General features: G+C 37.6%; 1 protein-coding gene across 10 annotated transcripts in view; it reads left to right on the top strand.

Moving 5' to 3' along the window:
- Window positions 1–21,919, top strand: part of LOC118802679 (suppressor of tumorigenicity 7 protein homolog) — a 92,070-nt gene extending 70,151 nt beyond the window's left edge. For 8 of the 10 annotated variants that reach the window (XM_036563114.1, XM_036563115.1, XM_036563111.1 and 5 more), the window contains 2 exons: window positions 12,102–12,244; window positions 21,627–21,919. In XM_036563114.1, coding sequence (XP_036419007.1) covers window positions 12,102–12,244; window positions 21,627–21,722 — 239 coding nt within the window. In that variant the 3' untranslated portion in view covers window positions 21,723–21,919. Of the gene's footprint in view, window positions 1–966; window positions 1,280–12,101; window positions 12,245–21,626 lie in introns of those variants that run through there. The other 2 variants (XR_005006767.1, XM_036563112.1) reach the window with 2 other exon arrangements.
- Window positions 21,920–24,156: the final 2,237 nt, after the last annotated feature.

The raw sequence follows: 24,156 nt of genomic DNA, 5'->3' as shown, positions 1-24,156 counted from the left end.
TTCTGCTTTACAGCTGGCCAATAAACTCACAGAAGAAGATATGACATAAACTTAATGTAAAACTCAAACTTCATGCTGCAGATTCTTTTTTAAACATTGCACCACTTTACCTGAAAAACTAACGTATCATCTAGAAGATGAAGAATATTTAAATCCCTCATTTTGGCGAGAATGTAGTTGGTTTTGGTGTCGCTCCAAAAGTGTTTTGCTGCTGTTTCGCAGAAACGCTTCTTGCTTATTTCCGGTACAGCAGTCTGCTCCACCCATGCGCAGACTGAGAAATACTAAAGAAATCTAGGTAAGAGTTTACATGCACTGAGAAATCTGATTACTGAGCTAAAATCCAGCTCTCTGTATCAGATTTCTAAATCAGATTTCTAGATCAGGTTTCTAGATCAGAGTATGGTGTTAGATGACCATTTGAATAATCAGATAACTGCAGAAATCTGATATGATCAGATTATTGCGTGCATGTAAATGCACTCAGTGATTCTTCTAAGGCAGCCAATCTTATTCGCAATGGACCAGTGTAGTTACAGGTTTTCATTCCAGTGAAGCAGAAGCACTTCTCAGATAACTAAACATTTGTAGAATCAGGTGTTCTCATGCTTGTTTGGATTGAAAACCTGCAGTCACACAGCTCACAGTACCCTTTTCTCACCATTATTTTTAAGACCATAGAGAAGGAAAACAATCCAGGTTTCAGCTACAGTGGAGCATAATACATATAATCGCAAAAAAACAGTTGGGATGGTATCTGAAATGCTAATAAAAATAAGAAAGAAGTAATTAGTAAATTGTGTTTGACCTGTATAAGTGTAAAAAGGGACGAAAACCTCATAAACTACTGTGATGAGGCCAAGGTATTGTCCATCACCAAAGTGACTTTGTATGTGAGTGTAATAGTTACTTGTATACTAATCTGTTATACTTTCCTGTAATACTTAGCTGTTGTCTGTTCCCTAGCAGAGTCAGTAAAAGGGAGGCAGAGCAGACTGAGCTCACTCATGAGAGCGCCGGAGGGCCCACGGCCAGCTCATAGGAGGGGTGATGTCTGTAACTAAGAACCTAGAGAGAAAGAGAGACAGGATAAGGAATGTACACACTGTATTTACAGTACTTGCACTTGTAACATAACTTACTAGTGCCTTGTGATGTTGATTGCTTATAGATTGTGTTTGTTCTTACCCTTGCTGTAACCCACCCTTGTAGGATAGCAACACCCCTGTGGAGTGGAATGGTTTGATGAGTCTGACTTTGTGACTCCTCACAGGGTTCGGTGAGGCATCGTCACAACTACTCTTACCACTCTTTTCAAATTTCATGCCTGCAACATGTTTTTTACAACCCCATTTCCAAAAATGTTGGGACGCTGTGCAGATTGTAAATAAAAATAGAATGCAATGATGTGCAAATTAAGTAAACCATATTTTTAAAGGAAAATACTACAAAAAACAGCATATCAAATGTTGAAACTAAATGCCCATTTTGAATTTGATGCCAACAACACGTTCCAAAAAAGTTGGGATAGGGGCATGTTTACCACTGTGTTTCATCATCAAATTGTTTTCACAGACAGTGGTTTTCTGAAGTGTTCCTGAGCCCATGCAGTGATTTCCACTACAATATCGTGTCTGTTTTTAATGCAGTGCTGCCTGGGGGCCCAAAAATCATGGCCAGCAAATACTGGTTTTTGGTTTTGTCCTTTACTTAGAGAGATTTCTTTAGATTCTCTGAATCTTTAATGATATTATGTACCGTGATGAAATCCCCAAGTTCTTTGCTATTTTACGTTGAGAAATGTTATTCTTGAATTGTTGCACTATTTGATCGTGCAGTCTTTCACAGAGTGGTGAACCCCTCCCCATCTTTATTTCTGAAAGACTCTCTGGCAGGGTTGGTATAGCTATGTGAAAAAATATTAGCTAGCTAATCTGTAGCTACTTTCCCAAAATTTGTAGCTAGCTACACTTTAGCTACTTTTCCGGAAAAAGCAGTGGCTACTTTTTAGCTACTTTTGGAAAGTAGTGCACTACTTTTTAGCTACTTTCAAAGGTGACTGTCAGAATGTTTGTGTATCTCCACCTGACACACCAAACAAGCCCAACTGAAAGTGTGAACAAGACACTGCATTTAATCCTGTGCCAGAAAAAAAACATACAATTGTAAAGCTGCAAATATACAAAAAGATCACCAAAAAGTAAATTTAAGTGTAACCAACATTTAAACTTACACAAACAAAGGCAAAGTCAATCATTCCAGTTTTTTTCTAAAAAAAAATCAACAAAAGTAACCGTAAACAGTTTTTTGCTAAGCATTGTCAACTGTTGAAATAAAACTGCTCCAATTTAAACACTATAGCGAGATATGTACAGACATGACATTCAGAGTCCTTTGTTAAACTTTTAGCAACACTTTAGGCTCAAAATTCTCATCAGTGACCCTCACTCTGTTTGCGAGCCTGCGCAGCTGAATAATCTCTCTACTGCTGCAGAGCTGTTGCAGTTCCACAGCAGAACTAGATTTTTAGATAAAATAACATTATCCTCCTTTGCTGTATCGGTATATCACACAGTTCTACCACAGTTTTCACAATAAATGGTCTTAAACGCTGGAGTTAACGCATAACAGCTAAGACTGATGTGCAGACTGCTGACAGCAGTCTCGCCTAGCTCGTAACTAACGTAACAGCAAAGAGAATGATGCAAGACAAACATCGATAATTCAGAGACGAATGGAGCTGGTTTCCTGATACGTTTAGTCTGCAACGAGAAACTGTCAAACATAAGTCGAGAAGCTGTAGTCAGTTTCTCTTTCACCAACTTCTTGTTTGAATTCTCCCGTTCCACCTTAAATGGCATAGCAGTACATTCTGGCGCCTTAGGCACCATTTAAGGTGGAACAGGATAATTCGAAGCTGGTGAATGAAAAACTAAAGCCTCGTAAGAAGTCTAATGTTGAGACATTTTACGAGAAACTCTTTTGCGGAAAAGTTTCCTGACTGAGACGCGAGCGAGAAAAGCGGCTGTAGCTGACCTACAGGTTAAAGCAGAGCAAAGTAAGCCTGCGTTTTTATTTATATTTTTAGCGTATCCTAGTACTTCAGCACATACTGAGACATATTTACAGCCATGATGGTAAAATGGACATAAAATGTTGTGGCTCCCATGGCGTTTGCATTTTTGTTGAAAGGACAAAATGGCTCTTCTTAACATTTTGATTGCCGACAACAGAGCTAAGCCTACTAGTAAGGGGTGATCAGCGCGTGGGGCTAACGCGTGCCACAAGTACATGTATCTGCAGCCCGGAGAACCAGTGGGCGTAACGAATGGGCGGAGACACTGTCAATCATTTCTTGCATCGGCCAATCATATAACAGAGTTGGACTGTCAATCAAAACTTGCATTGGCCAATCACAAGTGGGAATTACCTGTCTCTCATTTTATGCATCAGCCAATGGTTTGAAGGAAAGTGCAAAAAGGCGTCCCATACTGTTCAGGCACGCGGAAGTGGGAAGATAGTTTAAAGCTTTGAAGTTGCCTTAAATATCACCTAATTTCTTATTTCAGATAAAGACATTATTATAAGTATTGTTTCACTTATATGCTTATATGTACATGCTTAGGTCTCTTTGGCAGGTAAAGCAGGACGGAGTTCATGCAAACACTGACTGACCATCACACATAAAAACATCAGTGGACTGATAGAACATGTTCCTCCTGACTTTGTGGGTAAATGCATGAACACAATATAGAAATATGTGCTCATATGCAGTTCTGACTGGCATGTCTTTTTCTGAGGTTATTCAAACACTGATTCCACCTAAACTTTGCTTGTTCACAAAAAGTGATTTCATAGCCACTTGGTTCCTAATGGAACTGTTTGCCTTCGGTGTTTTGTTCTTATGATGATTTTAGGTCTCGGGTCTGCAGTATTCTCCTTCTCACAACATCCAGATTACACGGTAACGTTTGGCTGCTTCTGCTTAGTGATTTCATCACTTAATCTGTTTTCCGTCCAGAACACGGCTGGAGAACTACATTTAATTTACCTCTCAGTAGGGCTGGGCGATAAAACGATAACGATAAGTATCGCGCTATAACTTTTCCTCGATAGAGCAATAAGACAGGTGAGATAAATGTTCGATATAATACACCATTCTCACACTTCCATGTTTTAGCGAAAGCCCTGGTGGCGTTTTCTACTGCAAGGAAAGCGACACTACTCTGCTGTCGCCAGGAGAGGGTGCACTTCCGAATTTTTCGACTTGATTAGAGAGGGAGGGGGCCACGAGTAAGGTTGCCAAATATACTTTAGCAACGGCTGAAACGCGGAGTTATACAGTCCCTGTTTGAGTGGAGCGACCGGCGATCTGTTCTCCTGTGACCGAGTGTGAGTGACGAGATCAGTGGTGTAACTGTACTGTCCTACAGCGAACTCACCTCTAACAACTTTGTGTTAAATCACGTCTACAGCGCCAAACCGTCATATTTTAGTATTAGTGCATTCTCGAGCAACAAAAGTGAAAGAAAGAAGTGAGTTCATGTTCGAAAGTAAACTGAGGAAGTTGTTAGGCATTGGAGAGCAGGACAGCGCTATCTTTCCAAGCTAGCTGTTTTTTAGCTGCTGGCTAACTTGAAGCAGCGCTCTGACACAACACGGTGAATTGATGATACGGTAGATCAAACAAGACACAAAATCACCGCTTTCAGTTTAAACATACCTAAAAGGAGGACTCTGTGACTGCTGTGAGAGATTCACACTGCAGATAATGCTTTTACACAGCGAACGTCAGATATACTGCGGTTCACCCCTTAAACTACTGCGATAGCATAGAAAAATCCAGTAGTCGCTAGCTGGTGTCTGAATACTGTGATATGCTCTGACATGGATGTGGTAGGAGTGACAGCAGTGACCTACCGAACTGAGTTGATGTTGTTGAGAAACTAAAGAGTTTAGCACTGTTGTTGACCACTTGTTTAGCATTTGTAACGGGGTAGCCAAGTGCTCGTCACCATACAGCTAAAAATAATCTGTTTTCTTTCTTAAATCATGACTATTACAAAAATTGCAGCTGTGCTTTTCAAGCTGATAAAAACAGCTCAGAAACTTTCTCCCACTCTTCCATGACAGATTAGTGAAATGTTCCACTGTTTGCTGAGTGTTTGTCATGATCAGACCATAAGTGATGGTTTAAAACCGCAATTAACCACCCAGGAGCAAAATCAGCCTTCAAACGTGAAAGAAATCATGATTTGACATTTATCGCGATATGTATCGATATCGAACAATATGAATTTTGTTTATCGTGATAACGTTTTTGGCCATATCGCCCAGCTCTACCTCCCAGTTGAAAAAAGTCATAGAACCCATTAAAAGCGTCTGTCGGTTCCTGGTGGTTTTCAGTAGTTGCTAATGGTGTTCTGGGTTGATATCACAGTGTAAAGGATTCAAATCATTTATTCAGCTGTTCTGGGACTGATTCCATATACAATTGTTCGTTTCCTAAAGTTCTCTAACGGCATCAAGCCAATTCCCATTAGGAAGCAAAACCATCAGGTTTTACTCCTAACGCCTCTGATCGTCTTCAGCCTGGCTTTCATCAGTTTCAGTAGTGTGTTTGTGTTTCTGCGGATAAACCCGACTTTGTTTTATCGTCGTGGCTTTATTTCGAAAGTAACAGGCTGAGAGTGCAGGTCTGCAGACAGACCCTTAGATTGGCTAATGCAAAAAATGACGGACAGCTCATTCTAATCTGCGGTTGGCCAAGGCAAAATGTGATTGACGGCCAAGAGTAGTTATTTAATTGGTTGATGCTAAAAATGATTGACAGACTCCCGCCCCCAGTTACCTCCCCTTTAGGGCTCCAGTCTGCAGCATTCCCCTTCTCCATTTTGCGCGGATTGTCTGAAGCCTGTAGTGAAAATTATCGCTATAGCTACACAAAAATTCAGAGGCGCCACAGCTATTAGCTACATTTCATAAAACTGTAGCGGCTACAGCTATTAGCAACAAAATTTTGTAGTTAGCTGCAAAAAGTAGCACGCTGCTTAACTACTCCCCCATTCCTGCTCTCTGGGATGCTCTTCGTGTTACTGACCTGTTGTTAATGAACCACCAGGTGTTTTTTTAGCATTACACAACTTTACCAGTCTTTTGTTGCCCTCGCCACAACTTTTTTAGAACACGTCCCAGACATCAAGCATATATCGGTCCGCTGGTTTGCAAAGGTCGGCACCCCACTGTTTGCCACTGCTGGTCCACCCTTGGACCGCCCAGATTATTGTCCTGCATACAAGCTCTAACTAGATTTTAATCTCCTCAAACAGATTCTAAATGCACAGAGACTTTTATTTTAGAAAATAAAATTTTATAAACAACCGAACCGAAAGAAAAAAATAATGATTAGGCTTGATGTAAAATGATTCTATAGAAAGTGTTGTTGCTGACACTGTGCTAGATGAAAATAATTTACTAATCTAATTTACAAAGTATAACTAGAGCAAGGAAGGAAAGAAAAATCTGTAAATTAGACTGTGAGTGGAAAATGAGCGTTGATACGTGGACTTTTGTCAAATACTCCGCTTAACTGCCAGTGGACCGCCCGGAAAACGGTGAGCAAAATGCCAGTGGACCGCCAAGCTTTGCCATTAGTGGGCCGACAGTGTCTTCTTGCTATCGGGTTGCTGGCATCAAATTCAAAATGGGCATATATTTTTCAAAAAGACAATAGAATTTCTCAGTTTCAACATTTTGATATGTTGTCTTTGTACTATTTTCAATGAAATATAGGGTTTAAATGATTTGCATATCATTGCATTTTGTTTTTATTTCCATTTTGCACAGTGTCCCAACTTTTTTAGAAATGGGGTTGTAAAAAATAGTTGGGACCTGAGCATGTTTACCACTCTATTACATCACATTTTCTTGTAACATACCTAAAATCATTACAATTATATACATTTTATTCCTGCTTAAACGGTTGGATTTTTGCTGATGTATTTCTGTCCCTGTGTGAGGCATCAATTTTAGCGTTAGTGAATGTTTACAAAAAATTACATTGATAAAGTACAGCATTAAATATTTTATCTTTGCACTATTTTTGTTCAAAAACAGATCAGTTTAGATTTGTGAATAAGTTTCTGTTTATTTGTACCAGTGACAGTAATGAATTTGAAAACTTTAAGAGCACAACAGTAGTTCTTGCAACTCCATGATAAAAAGAGGAGTTGGGTTTTAGTACACCAGTACATACCCAGTATGGGTTTAAAGAAAAACATTTTGATAGTAAAATTGCTTTAAAAATTGCCAGCTTTACTGTAAATGCCATTTTAGAGAACCAATGTACCAGTGACATTAATGGTTCTGTATCCAGCCATGTATAGGCAGAGATGCACTATAGTCTGTAATTGTAGGACTACAATGTGGACCTGATAAAATGGACAAAGAGTGTAAAAAGGAGGTGGACTTAATGAATTGGCTGGTCGGTGTATATTCAGTTAATTAACAGTGTTGCCTCAGTTGAGGCTAGGGAACCAGCGATCTGATCCCCTGAGCTAACAGGACATGACTGAAGTGCCCTTGAGTAAGGTACAAACTTTTTTTTTTTTCTTTTTCTTTTTTTTTTTTAAAGATTTTTTGGAAATAAACACAAATCAAATTGGTGCATCTTATGACGCTGTAGCTGAGAATCACTGACCAAGCCCTCTTGGATTTCCGTAGAACATTCCGTCTTTGTCGCTTCATTACCCTAACACCTGCTGCTTGTTGTGTTAGTTTAGCTCTGGTTTTATTCTTAGTGGTTTTCTTGTAATTATTGCCTTTGCTCATTCATGACTGGTTGATGGATTTGTGTGCTTGTCTGATTTGCTTTGACTCTCTGCTCATTTTGTGATCCCAGCCTCTTGATATTCATCCAGTAAAACTGCTTATCAACATCTGACATTTCAAAATTAATTTAAAATAACAAACAGTAAAAGATTTTTTGTCATTTAGTTACTTTAAAGGTCTTTTTCTTTCAGATGTATGAGAAGTTTTCTTTTTCTGATATAGTTTGTGGGTTTGAATTTTCAGTTAATCCTTTGTTCAGCTTAAAGCCCGACTTTGAATGTGTTGTGGTAGGAGCTTTTTGGCTGTCTAAATATCATACATTTATATTTAAGCCGCAGTAGATACTTACAAAAGTGCTTTGTTGTCTACTAAGAAACATATCCTTAAGCTAGTGCAGATAGACTTAAGTCAGACGATAATTTTTTAAATAAAATTAAATGCAATGGTACTGTTCATTTAAGTGAATTTTGAAGAGATGGTCTTCAGTCTGTGTGAAGACTGCAAGGGAGATTGGACAACATTTTCTTAACGCTTCCATCACAGCAACCGTTGCTGGCTGCTTTTCAGCTCATTAGCAATGCCATCAATTTCATGAATACATTTAAATTTGAAGTTCCAGATAAGGTCAAAAGATGTGCCCTGGGGGACTCCTGATACCCTGACAGAGTGGAGGGTGTTTCTTTGTACCCATTTCCAAGGCCAGAAATACATTTTAAAAAGTCAGCTTTTCAGTTGTTTTCCTGTTTGGTAAAAGATGAGTTAGTTCATTTGATATTTAACGGTACGTGGTCATATGCTAGCTTGGCTAAATAATAAGCACTTTATGTGAAACTTCTCTTTGCAGACTTAACAACCCAAACATAAAGTTGGAATCCCTGTTCACTTGAAACAGGTTTTAATGTAAAGTGTGTTATGCATATTGTACAGCTGAGATTTACATTGGTGTTGTTTTAACCACATTATCTATACAGTAACTTTATTAAGTTGATGGAATAAGTACGCAAAATACCTCAAAACTAACAGGGAAAACTGATGATATTCAAATATTTGAAAGCCTCAACTGCTTCCACTCTCTCTGCATGGATGATGGTAGGACTAGATAGATAGATACTTTATTGATCCCGAAGGAAATTTAGCAGCCAGTAGCAGTCACACAACACAGGACAGTAATAGTAGTAAGGGTGTAAACAATATAACAGGAAGAATAAATATAAAAATCCTATCTACAGGCATATATACAAATAGAAAAATATGACAATCTGGAATAATATCTATAACCTGAGATGAAAGTGCCAGTGCAATGATGACTGTACCAGGAGGCACTGGTAATGGCATATAATGACTATACTGAATAAATATGTGCAGATATGTACAGGTAACGGCATATATTAACAATACTGAATAAATATGTGCAGATGTTGGTACCAAAATAAAGTGTCTAGGTGTGGAGTGGGGCTACAGAAAATGCAATATGTACAGTAAGGTATTCATATGTGCAGATGGATAAATTGAAACCTAAAGATTTTAGCATGAGATAAAACCTATGATTTAACATGAGATTCAGATTCAGTCCTCATCTCTCCTCTTCCCTCTTCTCTCTTCTCTTCCGGCCCCCCTGGGAAGAGTTGAAGAGCCTGATGGCTCGTGGGACAAAGGATCTCCTGAATTTGTTGGTTGAGCAACTCTGTGACAATAACCTGCCACTAAACATGCTCCTCCTGTCCCTGATGATGGTGTGCAGTGGGTGGCCATCATCCTCCATAATGGAGAACAGTTTGTGCAGAGTCCTTCTCTCGGCCACCTTGACCACAGAGTCTAGTTCCACACCGACTACTGACCCTGCTCACCTGACCAGCTTGTCCAGTCGCATCTTGTCTCTCTTTTTCATGCTAGAAAGGTGGTTCTGAAATGTGGATAGCTAGGATTTATTTGGGACAAAGAAGATGGTTGATGTTTTCCATATGATTGGAATGGCAGTAGGCTAAAGAGGTTTCAGAAAAACAGAATGATGGAGGGTGATTGCACCAATACAAAGTTTTAGCACACTGTTTGGCTTAGTCTATATAGCCAAGGCAACCCTGAAGGCATGCAGTTGTGTCCTCCAACTACTTGCAGACACTGCGTCTGTGTCTGTTGGCCTTTGCTTCTATGGTTTTTGTCTTTAAACTTAGCCCCATGGCTAAGTTTAGGGGCACACAAGTTGTAAAGATATGGCAGATGTGAAAGATGTCTTCTAATACCTTATCCTAACCCAACAAGTAAATGTAATTTCTACTTGCTCTACCCAAATTAAACTAAACAAAACAAATACGTTAGTAATACCTGCCCTCTTACTTATTGTTTTTAAAGAATCTACTTCCTAAATACTAAGAACATAAGGTATAGGCACTCCCATGCTAGACTTTACGTCTCTCAAGGTTTAATAACCACCAAACTTTCAAAGCTGGACCAAAACCAAGAAATGATTGAACCTGTAGATGCTAGGTAGAGGTTATACTATGTCTGAAATATGACAGTACTGCTCTTTTTGCACAGTCTTGCATTAAACATAGCAGCAAGTGTAGTTTAACTAATGTCTTTTCTAATCTGTGTCTCTGAGGACTTTCTGCTTGGTATCTAATGATCCTCTTATCTAGACAACATCTTAAAGGTAAAATTCCTCCCCTTTCACTGGCAAACCCTCTTCGGATGGGTCAATTTGGCATAAGTTAAGCTTTCCAGTAGGAAGCTGTGGCAGACAGCAGCTAAAAAATACACACAAGAAACAGATTTGCCAAGGCACAGTATTTCTAAGGCCTTGGCCAATGACTTTGCAATTACTTTGTCAGCATCCCCTGGTGTACATGGAATTATTTTCATGCTAGTATTAAATTAAAGTTTAATTTCAGTGGCTGTATGCAAAATGTTTAGTAAGATGAACAATAAAAGCTTTTCATTTGCAGTTTAATTTCTGATATTCAGCTCATGAACAAAGCCAGCTTAATCAGTGAGGATTTAAGCAGACAAAAGCAACTCTAGACACTACTACTACTTATTGTCATGATAATAATGCTAAAAATAGTGAAAGCTTTTACCCAAAGTTTCAGTTTGTAGAACTTGCCATTGCACAACGACCAGCCCCTACTCAGGGAGTGTAACAAGCAGGCTGCTTTTGAGAGTTGTGTTTTAGAGCCAAGGACTCATAGATTTGGGGCCTGTCTCATAAGGCTCATCATTCTTTCCTTTGCCAGCTACCTTTAAACTTAGTTTAAGCTCACTCTGGATTTTTTAAGCTTATAACGGTAGATCACTTTTTACCAGGATGCAGTGCCATAGCAACTTATACCACCTAACCTGCTCCAAGGCTTTATTTTAATTGTATTGTGACGTTTGTAGCGTCATATGAAACACAATGCTTTTCAGCAGAGACAATAAATCATACTATATTAATATGAAGAAGTTAACACAGTTACTACACCAGTAAGCAATAACACAGTGGCAGTGGTGACAGTATTGCTTTTTGCTTTACTTTCCAATTTTTTTATTGTATGATTTCTTTTTCTTTCTTCAAAATAAGCCTCACCTCTCTATGTTTCACATGATTGGCTGTTTGTTGTAAATGTCACGCTTTTATGTGCACTTGCACGTTAATCAGTGTTTGAGTATTTAAACCTGGGTTAACAGCAAAAATTGTAAAAAAGTTCTTGGCTAAAGATGGTTGCATTTGTTATTAGGTGCAAAACGTATTCAGGAACTCTATGTTGAACGTGCTTCATGTGGCAAACAAAACAGGGATGGTAAAACTAGAAACACAAAGACAAAACTACAAAGAACAGACAGGCAGACAAACTATGTAAGGGGTTCAATTTATATTTGTTCTGATTTGTATTTCATTATATTTCCTAGATCTTTTTAATGTGTTGCAAAACAATAACCACTAAATAGTTAAAAATTCTTTTTTTTCAGTAAATGTTGATGACTTAGCTTATCATATCTCAGCTTTAAACCATCAAAAAACTTCCTTTTCTGGTTTAGATACAGCCAATGACAAAATAATGATGCCCTGAGAATAATTAAGATGAGATGTTTTGTGTCATATATGTTCATGAACTTAATCATGAACTTTAATGACCTTTTGCAGTGCAGTGGAACATTTTAACAGCTTTATTACAGACCATGGTGTTGTACACAAATAAGCATAGTAGCCATGTGTTTGGGTGGGTGGTTTGATCAATGTGTTTTTGATTGTGTTGTGGTAGCTAACTCTTTCTAACATGTCTTATGTGTGTAAGCAGTGTTTCATGAAGTGTCTGTGTACCCGAAGAAGGAGCTGCCTTTCTTCATTCTGTTTACAGCAGGCCTTTGTTCTTTCACCGCCATGCTAGCTCTCCTCACACACCAATTTCCGGAACTCATGGGAGTCTTCGCTAAGGCAGTGAGTCTGACGTTTTATGTTTTGTCAGGTATATTCAAAGAACAGTACACAGTTGTAGTGACTTGTGTAGTCAGTTAGACTTAACTGCCTTAATAAATGGAAAAAACACAAGAGATGGGACTTTGACAAGTCAGCAAAACATATGACTTAGGTACACTGTTTAAAATGAAGGTGCCACAAAAGGTTCTTGGAGTGATGTCAGTGAAGAACTTTTGTATCCCGAAAGAAACATGTTTGAAAAAAAGATGTGTGAAACAACTTTTAAAGATTTAAAGATCCTTCACTTAATGTAAAGTTTTTATGCCAGTGTAATGGTTCTTCTTAGGACTTTTACATTATGTGAAGGTTCTTTAAACTTCGAAAAACCATTATTTGTAAGGGGTTATTTTTATGGTAGGTTTGGTTTCTCAGTTTCTCAGTTCTCCGGTTTGGAGATATATAAAGTAAGGAGTTCATATGTTATAACATAAACCAATTCCAAAAAATTCCTTTTGGGAGAGTATGTGAAATGGTGAGAAAGCAGCGGTTAGTAAATTCTGTTTGACCTGTATTGAATTGAAAATGGTACATAAACATAGTATCTTTCATCTCATGAACTCCATTGTTTTTTCATCATATATATGTTCCAAATTTGATGCCTGCAACACATTCCAAAAAGTTGAGACAGGAGCAAGTTTAGTGTAGTGTTACATCACCTTTCCTTTTAAGAAACTTCTAAATTCTCCTAACTGCTTTCACATGACTCCAATTAACACTATCATCTCATCCTGAGGACAGTAAAAAAATAGTGTGTAGTATGACGTAAAATATGTTTTTAGATGCTTTCAATATGATAATTTTAATACATTAAAAGATTTAGCTTGCCACAGAAAATATAGCTATATCTAAGCTGTGGTTGGTGGATCACTGTGTTGGTCAGTTGATAAGATTCAAGTCACATTTTGGTCTGATTCTTATGCCAGCTGTGCAAAAAATTTGGTGCAGTTTTTGAAAAGACCATTCCTTGAAGTAGATATCCATGTGTCAATATTTAAATTTGGAAAATGTTAGAAAATCATGGGACATTACAACCATGCCGGGGTTAGCTAGCTAGCTGTTGTTGACAGTTATCTTCTCTGCTTTTCTTAGTCTTCATTACAAACAGTTGAACACAACTGTTTGGGCGCCCCAGCCAAATTACATATTTTGTAGATTTTTTAATTGAAAAGAAGTAGCCACAAACTGCAGCAAACTAAAAATAGCATTTCCTGCAAATGTTAATACGTAGTTACTTTCTATTTGGTGAACTTATGCATAAAAAATACAACAAAATAGTTGCATGTACAAATTTTTGGATACCCTACTAAGTCAGTACTTGATAACACTCATTTTTGGCAGATATCATAGTCTGAGGTAAATTTTGTATCACTGTCCTGTTGTAAAAGCCAGCCTCTTTTCAGCTTCAGGTTCCAGACTGTGTTACATTTGTTTCCACAATTTGCTCATATTTTGTGGAATCCATTCTTCCATTTACCCATGCAGTGCCACTGGCTGCTTAACACTCCCATGCTGTTGTGCAACAGTTGGGCAAGTGTTTGTTTCATCAAATGCTGCTTCTTTTTCCCCTCTAAACATACCTTTGGTGATTGTGGCCAAAGACTTTTGATTTTAATTCATCAGTCCACAGCACTTGTTTCTATATGTGGTTTTGTATACTTTAGACCTTGACTTTTATGATGAGGTTGCAGGTAAGGTTTCCTTTTAATGACTCTTTTATGCAGATCATGCTTGTACAAGCACGCTGCACAGTAGAACGGTGTGCCACTCCCCCTGTGTCAGTGAAACCTTCTTGCAGGTCCTTTGCTGTCATGTTTTGCACTGCCTTTCTGACCGGAATACGAGCAGTTCTATTTGTGAGGTTTCTTGGTCTTCTAGATTTTGCCTTGAGTTCCACAGGGCCTACATTTCGGACGTGGAAATTGCGAGCTACTTTGATATCTTTTTTTTGACCTTCACCTGCTTTTTAGGCATCATTTAGCTTCATTATTAGATCCAGCTGCTAACTTTTGTTAATGCTAACCTAGCTAAAACTAAGAATGTTTAATTGGTTTATAATAAGAAGACAAATTAATGTTGAGTTTTTTGTGGCCTTCACTATTTTTGCTCTCTATGTGCACGTCTACCTTGGAATGTTAACATTAATGTTATATTTTTGCAAGTAATCTCAAAAATACAGGAAAAAAATGGTTGTATTTGTCAGTGGTTTTGTTCAAATTATCCTCATAGTGCTAATTTGGAATAAAAAAGTCCCAGGGCCAATGAAAAAAGACATGAGGCGAAAGCCCCACAGCCAGAGCCTAGGCACTCCTCTGATTGGAATATGTTGGATTTTTTTCCACATAAAAGGAGAGCACCATCCAGAAATTATCTTTATTGAAGAGTGCTCTGCCAGTCTATTCTAGAACCAAGTTTAACCAGGATACATTAAAGTGTTAACGATTACTGCATCAGCCTGCCTAGTAACTCTTTTGTTATCGTAAAGTGCACCTAGGGTTTTATCAGGTCACCTCAGTCTCTAATCATTGATTGTTTAGGAACGCACAAGGATGATTAAGTAAAGTGGCTGTCATAGCGTGATGCTTTCAATTTGCTCTGACGAGATTACACAGACCTGCTCTCCACCGTGGTTCTGGCGGCCCTGCCGACCCAAACGACATTCAGTCTTATATTTAACATTTATGTTTCTCCTTTCAAATGTCATTTAAATCTCCAGAAACAGAGAAGTAAAGATATACCCGGCTGTCTGCTAGCTCCGTTAGGGGGACAACTGTTTATCTCTTGGCTGTTAACATTAGTGAAAGATATCTAAAGGCTAGCATTGTTCACATCTGTGTTAATTAGCTGCTGTCGCCTTACACTTCCTATGATGACAAGGAGTGTTTTCTTCTCTTTATGCAACACCATGGGATCCTTTACAGACCCTGATGTGAAGAGCTGGTGGGCTTCTGTGCTGTTAAATGCTTTGAGAGACTCTCCAGAATAGGCAGAGGGGCTGTGTTAGATAATAAGGAAAACAAAAATTTGGTAGCTTTCTGCAAGTTTAAGTGGGACCAGGAGTTCAGGGGGAAGCTGTGTAAGCATCACAGCCTATTTCATTGACTTTGTCAAGGTAACGTTTTTTCTCTTTTAAAGTAAGGTGATGAATTTTAGCCATCTTTCGCCTGTAATTACATTTGTGCGGAGCAGTGAAGCCAGAAATTCGGTCCCAAATATAGCGGCCACAACAGAAAAATCATGTGACTGAAACCCTAGGATTTTTTTGCTCAGGTCTTGCATTTTCTGTCTCTTCCCCAAAACTAATAAGGGAGATGACACCATCAGTCATCCAAACACTAAGCATAGGTGTACAATCCCCGCAACTACTCAGGCAAGTGAAATGAACCCAGTTGGCCTGATGGTGGCGCTATAGAGCAGCATTTTTATATTTTGGCCCATATCTCCTGAACCATGAGGCCTACATTCAAAATTATTGCTTCTACTCCTGCTTTATTCCACATAAATGCCCCACTGGTTCTGTTTAGCTCCACCCCCATATTTTCCATCATAACTGGCAAAATAAATGTCACCTACATTTTTCTACTAGGCTGAGGTTTAAGATATCTACACAGTATTGGAAGACTGCAGGTCCAGAATTATTTTTTAAAAAATGGAGATTTATAAACAATATAACTGCCATGTGCCAATTAGACCCTTTGGGATTTAGCTTCATTCACAAAAATTGCTATAGTTCGGGATTGCTTTGGCCAATTCTCATGAAACGTAACAGGACTATACCCCACTTGGTCGATTGAGCTGAAACTTGGCATGCTGTATTGTTGTACTACTTTAAAACTGTGATACTAAAGACAGCTTAATAATTGGACGAATATGGCAGCCATTAGCCAATAAGCATTCAAAAAGCATTTGACGGACTTAGCAATGGCCAATCATCATGAAAATTGAGTGACCTGTCCACATAGGCAATCAGCCTATCACGGTTGACCCCAATTGGCCATGAGGTGGTGCTGTTCAACAAAAATAAAGATAAGTCCTATTAATTTTATCTTGGATGAAAATAAATTACCGTATGTCATGACTTATACTGAGACTAAGTCTTAAAGTTTTTCTACAGTTGTTCAAAGTTTTAAAAATGAAATTTTCAATCAGATTTTGGATTTGAATCAAATTGTCACAAATTTTGGCTTAAAATAATATGTGGGGTCTGTAGGTAAACAATTATCAAACAAATCTTGACTTTAGTGCACAGAATGGCCACAAGACACCAAGTAAACTGTTTGGCCTGGCTTGTTGTGATTTAGGTACCTATACATCCATAACGTTTTCTCCGATTGTGACAAAATTTGGACAAAACATAGATCTCCATGCACAACAACCTCCTGCTACTCAAACGCACGAGATGACACCAGATAGCCTAAAGGGGGCACTATAGCATAGTGTTTTAGAATTTGGTCTGTACCTATTAAATTGAAATTTCCTGCAAGATTCTAACCCTAAATACTTATCTAAAAAATATTGACATTTGTAAACAATATGGCTGCCACATGCCAATTAATCCCCCCTAGGATTAGCTTATTTCACAGAAGTGGCTACAAATCGGGCTTGCTTTGACAAATTCTCATGAAACTTAATAGGCCTAAACCCCACATGATTCTGTGAAAGCCCACTAAGTTTCATACCATTAGTTTAATATGGGGCACTATAACAACCAAAAATCTGTTTCTCAGTAACTACTTGGCCAATTGAACTGAAACTTTGCATGCTGCATTCATGAGCTACTTTATGAGTGACTCACTAATGACAACTCAATCATTGGACAAATATGGCTGCCATTGGCCAATAAGTTTTCAACAGGCTTTTGGAGGGCTTGGCATTGTCTAGTCATCACAAAAAAATTAGCATGTGTCCACATAGGCAATCTCTAATGCCCTATAAAGTTTGACCTCAGTTGGCCACGAGATGGTGCTATACAACAAAAACAAGAATAATTCCTAAAAGTTTATCTTAGATTGAATAAATCACTTCATATCATGGCTAGCACTGAAAATGATATTTTATTAAATATAAGTCTTTTAAAATTCTTTAAAAGTTTTTCTGCAGTTGTTCAATGTTTGATAAATTAGCTTTTTGAACTAGTCTGTGAATTTTAATCAAATTCTTTTATCTTTGTTACAATTTGTGGACTCTGTAGGGGTATAATTAATTTAAAAATCTTTATTGCAAAAAATAGCTGTGACACATCAATTACTCTGTTCTGCCTTACGTTCTCTGACATACAAGGCTACAAATCCATCAGTCTTTTTCAGATTATAACCAAATTTTGAATTTTGTACAAAACAATGCCCTGAGGAAGCATGCAAATTGTTGATTAAATTGGTCTCCATGGGCCCCCACAATGCTTAATCTAATGCAAATTTACTTAAATGTCAGTAAACCTTTTTAATGATTGAAATAAAGAAAGGATGATGTTTTCAGACTACACATCTTATTAACATCTCAAACTTTGCAAATATATATATGTTCCAAAATTGCATAGGAAATATACATCTTGGCCAAAGAATCTGGAAAGGCAATATATTCTCCGGCCACCAGGGAGAGCTTCAGCATTAAATGCAAATTACTTCTTCAAACATACATACAGTCACAGGCTGTACAATATTTATCTTGTGGCAAAGAAAGTTTGTAAATTTTACGTATTCCACTGAGCCCAACAATTTTGCAAATACAAGTCTTTTGAAAAAAAACTTTTTTTTTTTTTCAAACTCCACCCTGGATTTCTATTGCATTGTCTCAAGCTTCATCTTAAAACAACTGGATAAGTCTCAAGGTCAATAATTATTTAAAAAACCACGGTATTATTCCAAGTCATGAGTCAGTCATTTCGGCTTGGCTTATTCTGACACAAGGGATCATAAATCTGTCAGCGGTGCTCTTGTTGTGCCCCAATTGGATATGTACATTGACAATAATCAGCTGAGGAAATGTATGACTGATTTAAATAAAGACACAGCAGTTGTTTCAAATTATACATAATAATGAACATGAACACTATGCAAACATATGCATTTTGCTTACCTTTACAGGAAATCTTGTAAATTGATTTGAATAAATCTTCCTTACAGAATCAGTAACTGCAATTAAAATTCACTGAGAAAAAACTGAGTTTAGTGCTCTGGTAGAATCATAATCTCACAATCAGCACATCCATCAGTGTGTGAATCAGTTCTAATCTTTATACACAAAAAAATAAAATAAATCCCCCAAAACACAGTAAGAAGGACAAAGCTAAAGTTTCCTTCCTGTTCGCCAGCTTCTTGTTCGAGTTTTCCCATTCCACCTTAAATGGTGCAGCAGTCACTTTCTGGTGCCTGAAGCTGTACCACTTAAGGGGGAACAGTAAAACAAGAAGCTGGCAAATAAGAAGCTAACTTCAACTTTGTGTAAGAAAGTGCTAACGTTAATCTATTATGAATATCTACACAGATTAAGGAATGCTCTAACTTACCTAGCTACAAAGCATTAACCATCATTGTAAATAAATAACTACTACATCAAGTTAAGATCCCCTGAATAGACTAATAAATAAAATAAGCTTAATATAAAACCAGGGAAAAAACAAACATATCAACATGTTCTGTGTGACTCACACCGCCATATCTGCAAATAAACAATACACAAACAATACGCATCTCACAAACATGAGCGTGGGTCGCTGCATTCCTTCCATTATATAATCCTATTCCACTTTCTGAGTGCAATGTTCTTGAAACAGTACAATTTTGGACAGTATCTTTTCTTAAACTGCCACTCCATAATGGTAGCTACTGAATGCAGTCCAGCAGCGATGTTGACCGCACTAAAATGGCGGCGCCAGTGATGTGCCTGACTGGACCCATCGGCATCTAGGTATGTATATTTATGGTATTTACGTTTCAGCTGTGCGCGTACAGTCGGTTGCTAGGTAACAGACATGACAGTTGATTGTCGACTTTGTTCGAGTAAGTTAAGATTTCTTAACTTGAGATAAGATGCTGTAAGATAAGATTCCTAATTCAAGATAAGATTTGCTTCTGTAATTGTAAAAAATTTTATCTTGACCTGTCAGATCTTAAGTTAAGAAAAAAAAGAAAGTTTCAGTAATACGGCCCCTGTTTTGTAGCCACAATCCTTGATGCTATCAGTGTGTAGAACTGTTTTGAACTCAGCCATGAAAATAACATTAGGACAAAACTATTTACTGTGGTGGGATATACAGACCTCCCTCTGCTCCCTCTTCTGTGGTGAACAATATTACAGAGTTAATAGCAAAATACTGTAACTCAGAAGCTATCATCTTGAGTGATTTTAAATAAAAATTGGCTAACCAGTGCATCTGATCAGGAATCAATGTGATAACCTCAACCTCTTGCAACTGATTGTTGATCCAACTAGGCCCCACTAGTAAGTTAATTGACTTACTACTGTCCAATAGGAGTGATAAAATAATTGTATTGGGTGTCCTTGATCTTGGTTTTAGTGATCACAGCCCCTCTCTGTAGTCAACACACAGACACATTTTAGGAACTACAGGATTAAGGATAGATCGGCCCTCTTTCTAATGAAATCTCTGTTTCTTAAGTCAAGAAATAAAGCCTAGACACTGGCTAGACAGAAGCAAATGCACATTTCTTATTAGGAAAGCAAAATCTGATTATTATTTGAACCTGATTTCTAGTTCTCATTCATATCCTTTCAAGGCTTGGAAGGCAGTAACTCTGTGGAAAACAACACTCTTCCTCTATTCCTCCTCTTATTGCACTTGAGCTAATTACTGACTAACTTGCTTAACTTCTAGTAATCATTTTGCAGCTATTGGTCATTTGTTTGTCATGACATCTATAGGACTTCCTTTGAATGTCTCTGAACATTTATCCCATAAGCCACGGGTCCTGGAGTACTTTCTACCGTGCACGTTGTAGTGTTTTCCATGCTCCCAGTACACCAACTTCAAGTCATGAAGGGCTTGTTAATTAGCTGATTAGTTGGATCAGGTGCGTTGAGCAAGCCATAGTTTGTTTTACCCTCCACCCCTTCTCCGAAGTATAGTAGCTAAAGCACTTTTAACCATTAACCCTAGGAAATCAACTGGAGAAGATAAACTGGATCCTTTTTTTCCTAAGACTTGTTGCTTCAATTATTTTAGATCAGATAGCATAAATTTTCAATCTCTTGATTTTATCAGGCACAGTTCCTAGTGTCTGAAAAACAACTAATTTAACCCCATGGCATAAAGGCAAAACATCTAATGAACATTTATAAAACAATGTCTAGTATCTTAGAATTAGGATACTAGATCCTAGAATTGTTAGTAAGCGATCAACTTAAATCCTTCCTTCAAGTTAACTCTGTTTTGAGCACCCAGCACTCTGGTTTCAGAGAAGAGCGTAGTACTTTTACAGCTACTACCCTGATTTTAAATGGTCTTATCACAGCTCTAGACAGAAGGATACATTGCGCAGGCCTTTTAGTAGATCTGACAATAGCTTTTGATACGGACAATCAACCTTTGACCTGAAAAGACTATGTAGTGTTGGCTTTGACCGTAATGCTATTAAATGGATTTAGAGCTACCTCTTTGACCGATGATGGTGCGTGAACTGTAAATCTGAATTTCTTCCAATAACCAAAGGTATCACACAGGGTTTAATTTTAGGTCAAATTTTGCTTGCACATATTGCCACAACTATGATAAATCAAAGCAATACACTTTATATCTACATGTCTGTGGATGCCTGCTCATCCAAATTTTATTCCAAAATTAAGGGTATTATGGAGTTTAATTACAAGGGTGTGTAGATACTGTTGGACATACAATGTATGTTTTACCCATACCTGCTCCAATCTGTCTTTTTAAATTTGTACTAATGGTGTTTCCAAGCCAGGACATGTCCAGTTTACATTTGTTCTATATCTTGTTATGTAGCGCAAGTCTTGTCTGAGCAGTTTGTTTTTTTTTGCATTTCAAGGGTTTTAAAGTTTCTCCAGATTCCAAAGGATTAATCCAAGAATGCATACTATGTGAAAAAAAAAAACACCTCACCCATAAATACACAATTTATCCACTTGTGCCAATACTTATGACCTAAAGGGGAGAGGTGTGAGAACTTGTACAAAGACTTATGTAGGATACAATGATGCTCAGTTTTTTCTTTTGAACTTAAAATTATTTTAATTATGTGATTCATTTATTTATGTTTTAGTTTTTATCTTTGCTTAAACAGAGAACAGTTACATGCAACGTTCGTTTTGCAGAACTACCTTGAGTTTCACATATTTACTAAACCTTTTCCCCTCCTTCTCGCTGCAGTTTCTTGGCACCCTGTTTGCACCTCTAAACTTCATCATGGAGAAAGTGGAAAGTATTCTGCCGTCAGGACTTTGGCATCAGCTGACACGCATCTGATAAGATATGAACTAAATACCTTGGTGCCAACTCATTTGAAGTGCTCTAGCATCAGACAAGCAGAAAAAATGGAGAGATGGCTGGCTTTTCATTCTGTTCCCATTTTCCATGTTTCTTTCTGATGTTAAAAAATCAGTTTTTTTTTCTTCACAATGGCTGATATAGCCCTATTAAAGTAAAAAGAGACAATAAATGCACACTGCCATTTTGTGATTTCTGTGGCTGGTACTGACAAAAAACATTTACACAACATCATCATGCCAATCTGCAGCATATAAAAACCATACACTTCTACATGAAGTGATGGTATTGTGATGGCTCATTTGTAAATGATACTCAGTTCCTGTCCAAGGGCAAGGTGGTCCCTCAGTCTCTATTTCTACTTTCGGCAAAGGTTAATCAGTTCATCCTAAAATAATACTTCATGTCATAACAAGCAATTTAACAGGTTTTATTCAACTCAAATAAAATGAATAAAAGCAATACTTTAAATTTGTTCAAACTTCAGAAACACTTCAAATCAGCTTCTGCCCTGTTCCACTTCATACAATATAGTGAGCACATCCAACAAGCAACTATTGCCCAGACATTTTCCCCTTGCACTATTGCTCTACTGAACAGGTAAGGTGAATTGATTTGCTGATTTCCAGCAGGTTTTTTCCCCACATGAAACCTTATTCTCCTACTGTCATAACACATTAGTTTATTGAGTTGCTTTCAAGCTACAAAAATGTATTGCCCTCATGATAGCGCTAATAAAATATTTACATTTAGCAGTAAGCTGGGTAATAACCTGAGTAGTGGATTTTAATTAACATCTCCACGTTGTTTTTCTGCAATATCATAATAATTTACTTTGGCTAAGATGTGCCACGTACAAGAATCAGTATATATGTGAATTGCAGCCTAAACATTTCTTTTTTTTGGATTTTTCCCCAATTTTCTACCCAATTTAGTAATCTCCAAATCCACCCACTAGTTAGGACTCCCGCAATAACATGATGCTACCAGTGCTAGGAGGGTGAAGCCAACCACCGTATTTTTTCGAACTGCCGCTCACGCAACGTTATTGGACAGCCGAACGCGCCCGGAGGAAAGCGCCAACCGCCAGATCTGTTACGTCAGCTAACAGACGCCTGCGCTGACTAGCATCGCGTTGAGTGATGGGGGGAGAAGGGGGGCCAACCTACCCATCCAGACAGCGAGGTCAATTGTGCTCTCTTGGATTCCCCGCTGTAGCATCACCAGGGATCGAACTCGCGATCTCCTGATGATAGGGCCAACGCTTAAATATTACTAAAAGTTTGAAAAATGTATTTTGTGTGATGATTATAATATTTCAGGTAAAGCATGCATACAAAAAAAATATTATATACTCTTATAGACCTAACATAATACAGTGTGATTACACAATAGCCTATTTCAGTCATATCCATTGTACAAAAAATAGGCAGGTTCAGCTTCTGTATTTTGCCTAAAAATGTATTGCTGCCTGTGTGTGTGACGTACACTGGCCATTTTATTAGGTACACATGCCTTATATCTACAGTTATTGTTTATTTTAGGTCCACTTACCAGATATGTGCACTATAGTTCATTTATGTCCATCTATTAATGCTTGCACTATTTGTAAAATAGATGGACTACCATCTTTTACTGTAGAACTACAGAATGTGCCAATATAGTAAGTCGATCTGACAAAATGGACAATGAATATAGATATGAGGTAGGTGTAATTAAAAAATTAGCCAGAGAGTCTGTGTTTATATAGAGAAAATTACATTTTCATCATTTTCATTCAAACTAAGAATAGCTTCTGATAAGATGGATTATAGTACTACAGAAAATAACAAATGATTCAGGAGTGTTTTTTTTTGTAATGACTTCAAACATGATTATGAGTCAGTAATGAGTGCTAACAATATTATTTATTAGTTTTTCTACCATTCCAACTGACCTAGGGCCTGGTAAGTTACATCATGGATTTCCATGAAAATTTTTAAATGTTTAATTCATGTGACCATGCAATATTTCAAAATTGCCCCCAATAAATTTGTAAAGTTTGCCCTATCAGGTTCTAAATTTCCCCTTAAAGGTTTAGTTGCATAAATACAACATTTAAGAAAAATATTTTAAATAAACTGGTTTTAGGTTAACAATTTCATACAACAATTTATTGTGGGGTTTCATTTTCATGTTGAAAACTAAAGATATCAAGAAGACCAAAGCACCATGTTGAGCTTGTGCTGTATCTTTTACCTTAAAACTACTGGTTCCTAATCTGTGTTTTGGAAGTACAAAAGGCAGTATGAAAGGTTCACGGTTAAGTTACAGTTACATTATATTCAAGAGTGTACCATTTCTTAGAGATGGGCGCTGTGTCTGGTTTAATCTTCCTGATAAAGTCATTTGTAGTAATTTGGACGCATTGAAT

The sequence above is a fragment of the Colossoma macropomum genome, unplaced genomic scaffold, assembly GCF_904425465.1.
Source record: "Colossoma macropomum unplaced genomic scaffold, Colossoma_macropomum, whole genome shotgun sequence".
NCBI lineage: Eukaryota > Metazoa > Chordata > Actinopteri > Characiformes > Serrasalmidae > Colossoma > Colossoma macropomum.
The sequence above is the reverse complement of the archived record's forward strand: the minus strand, read 5'-3'. Positions and strand labels throughout refer to the sequence as shown.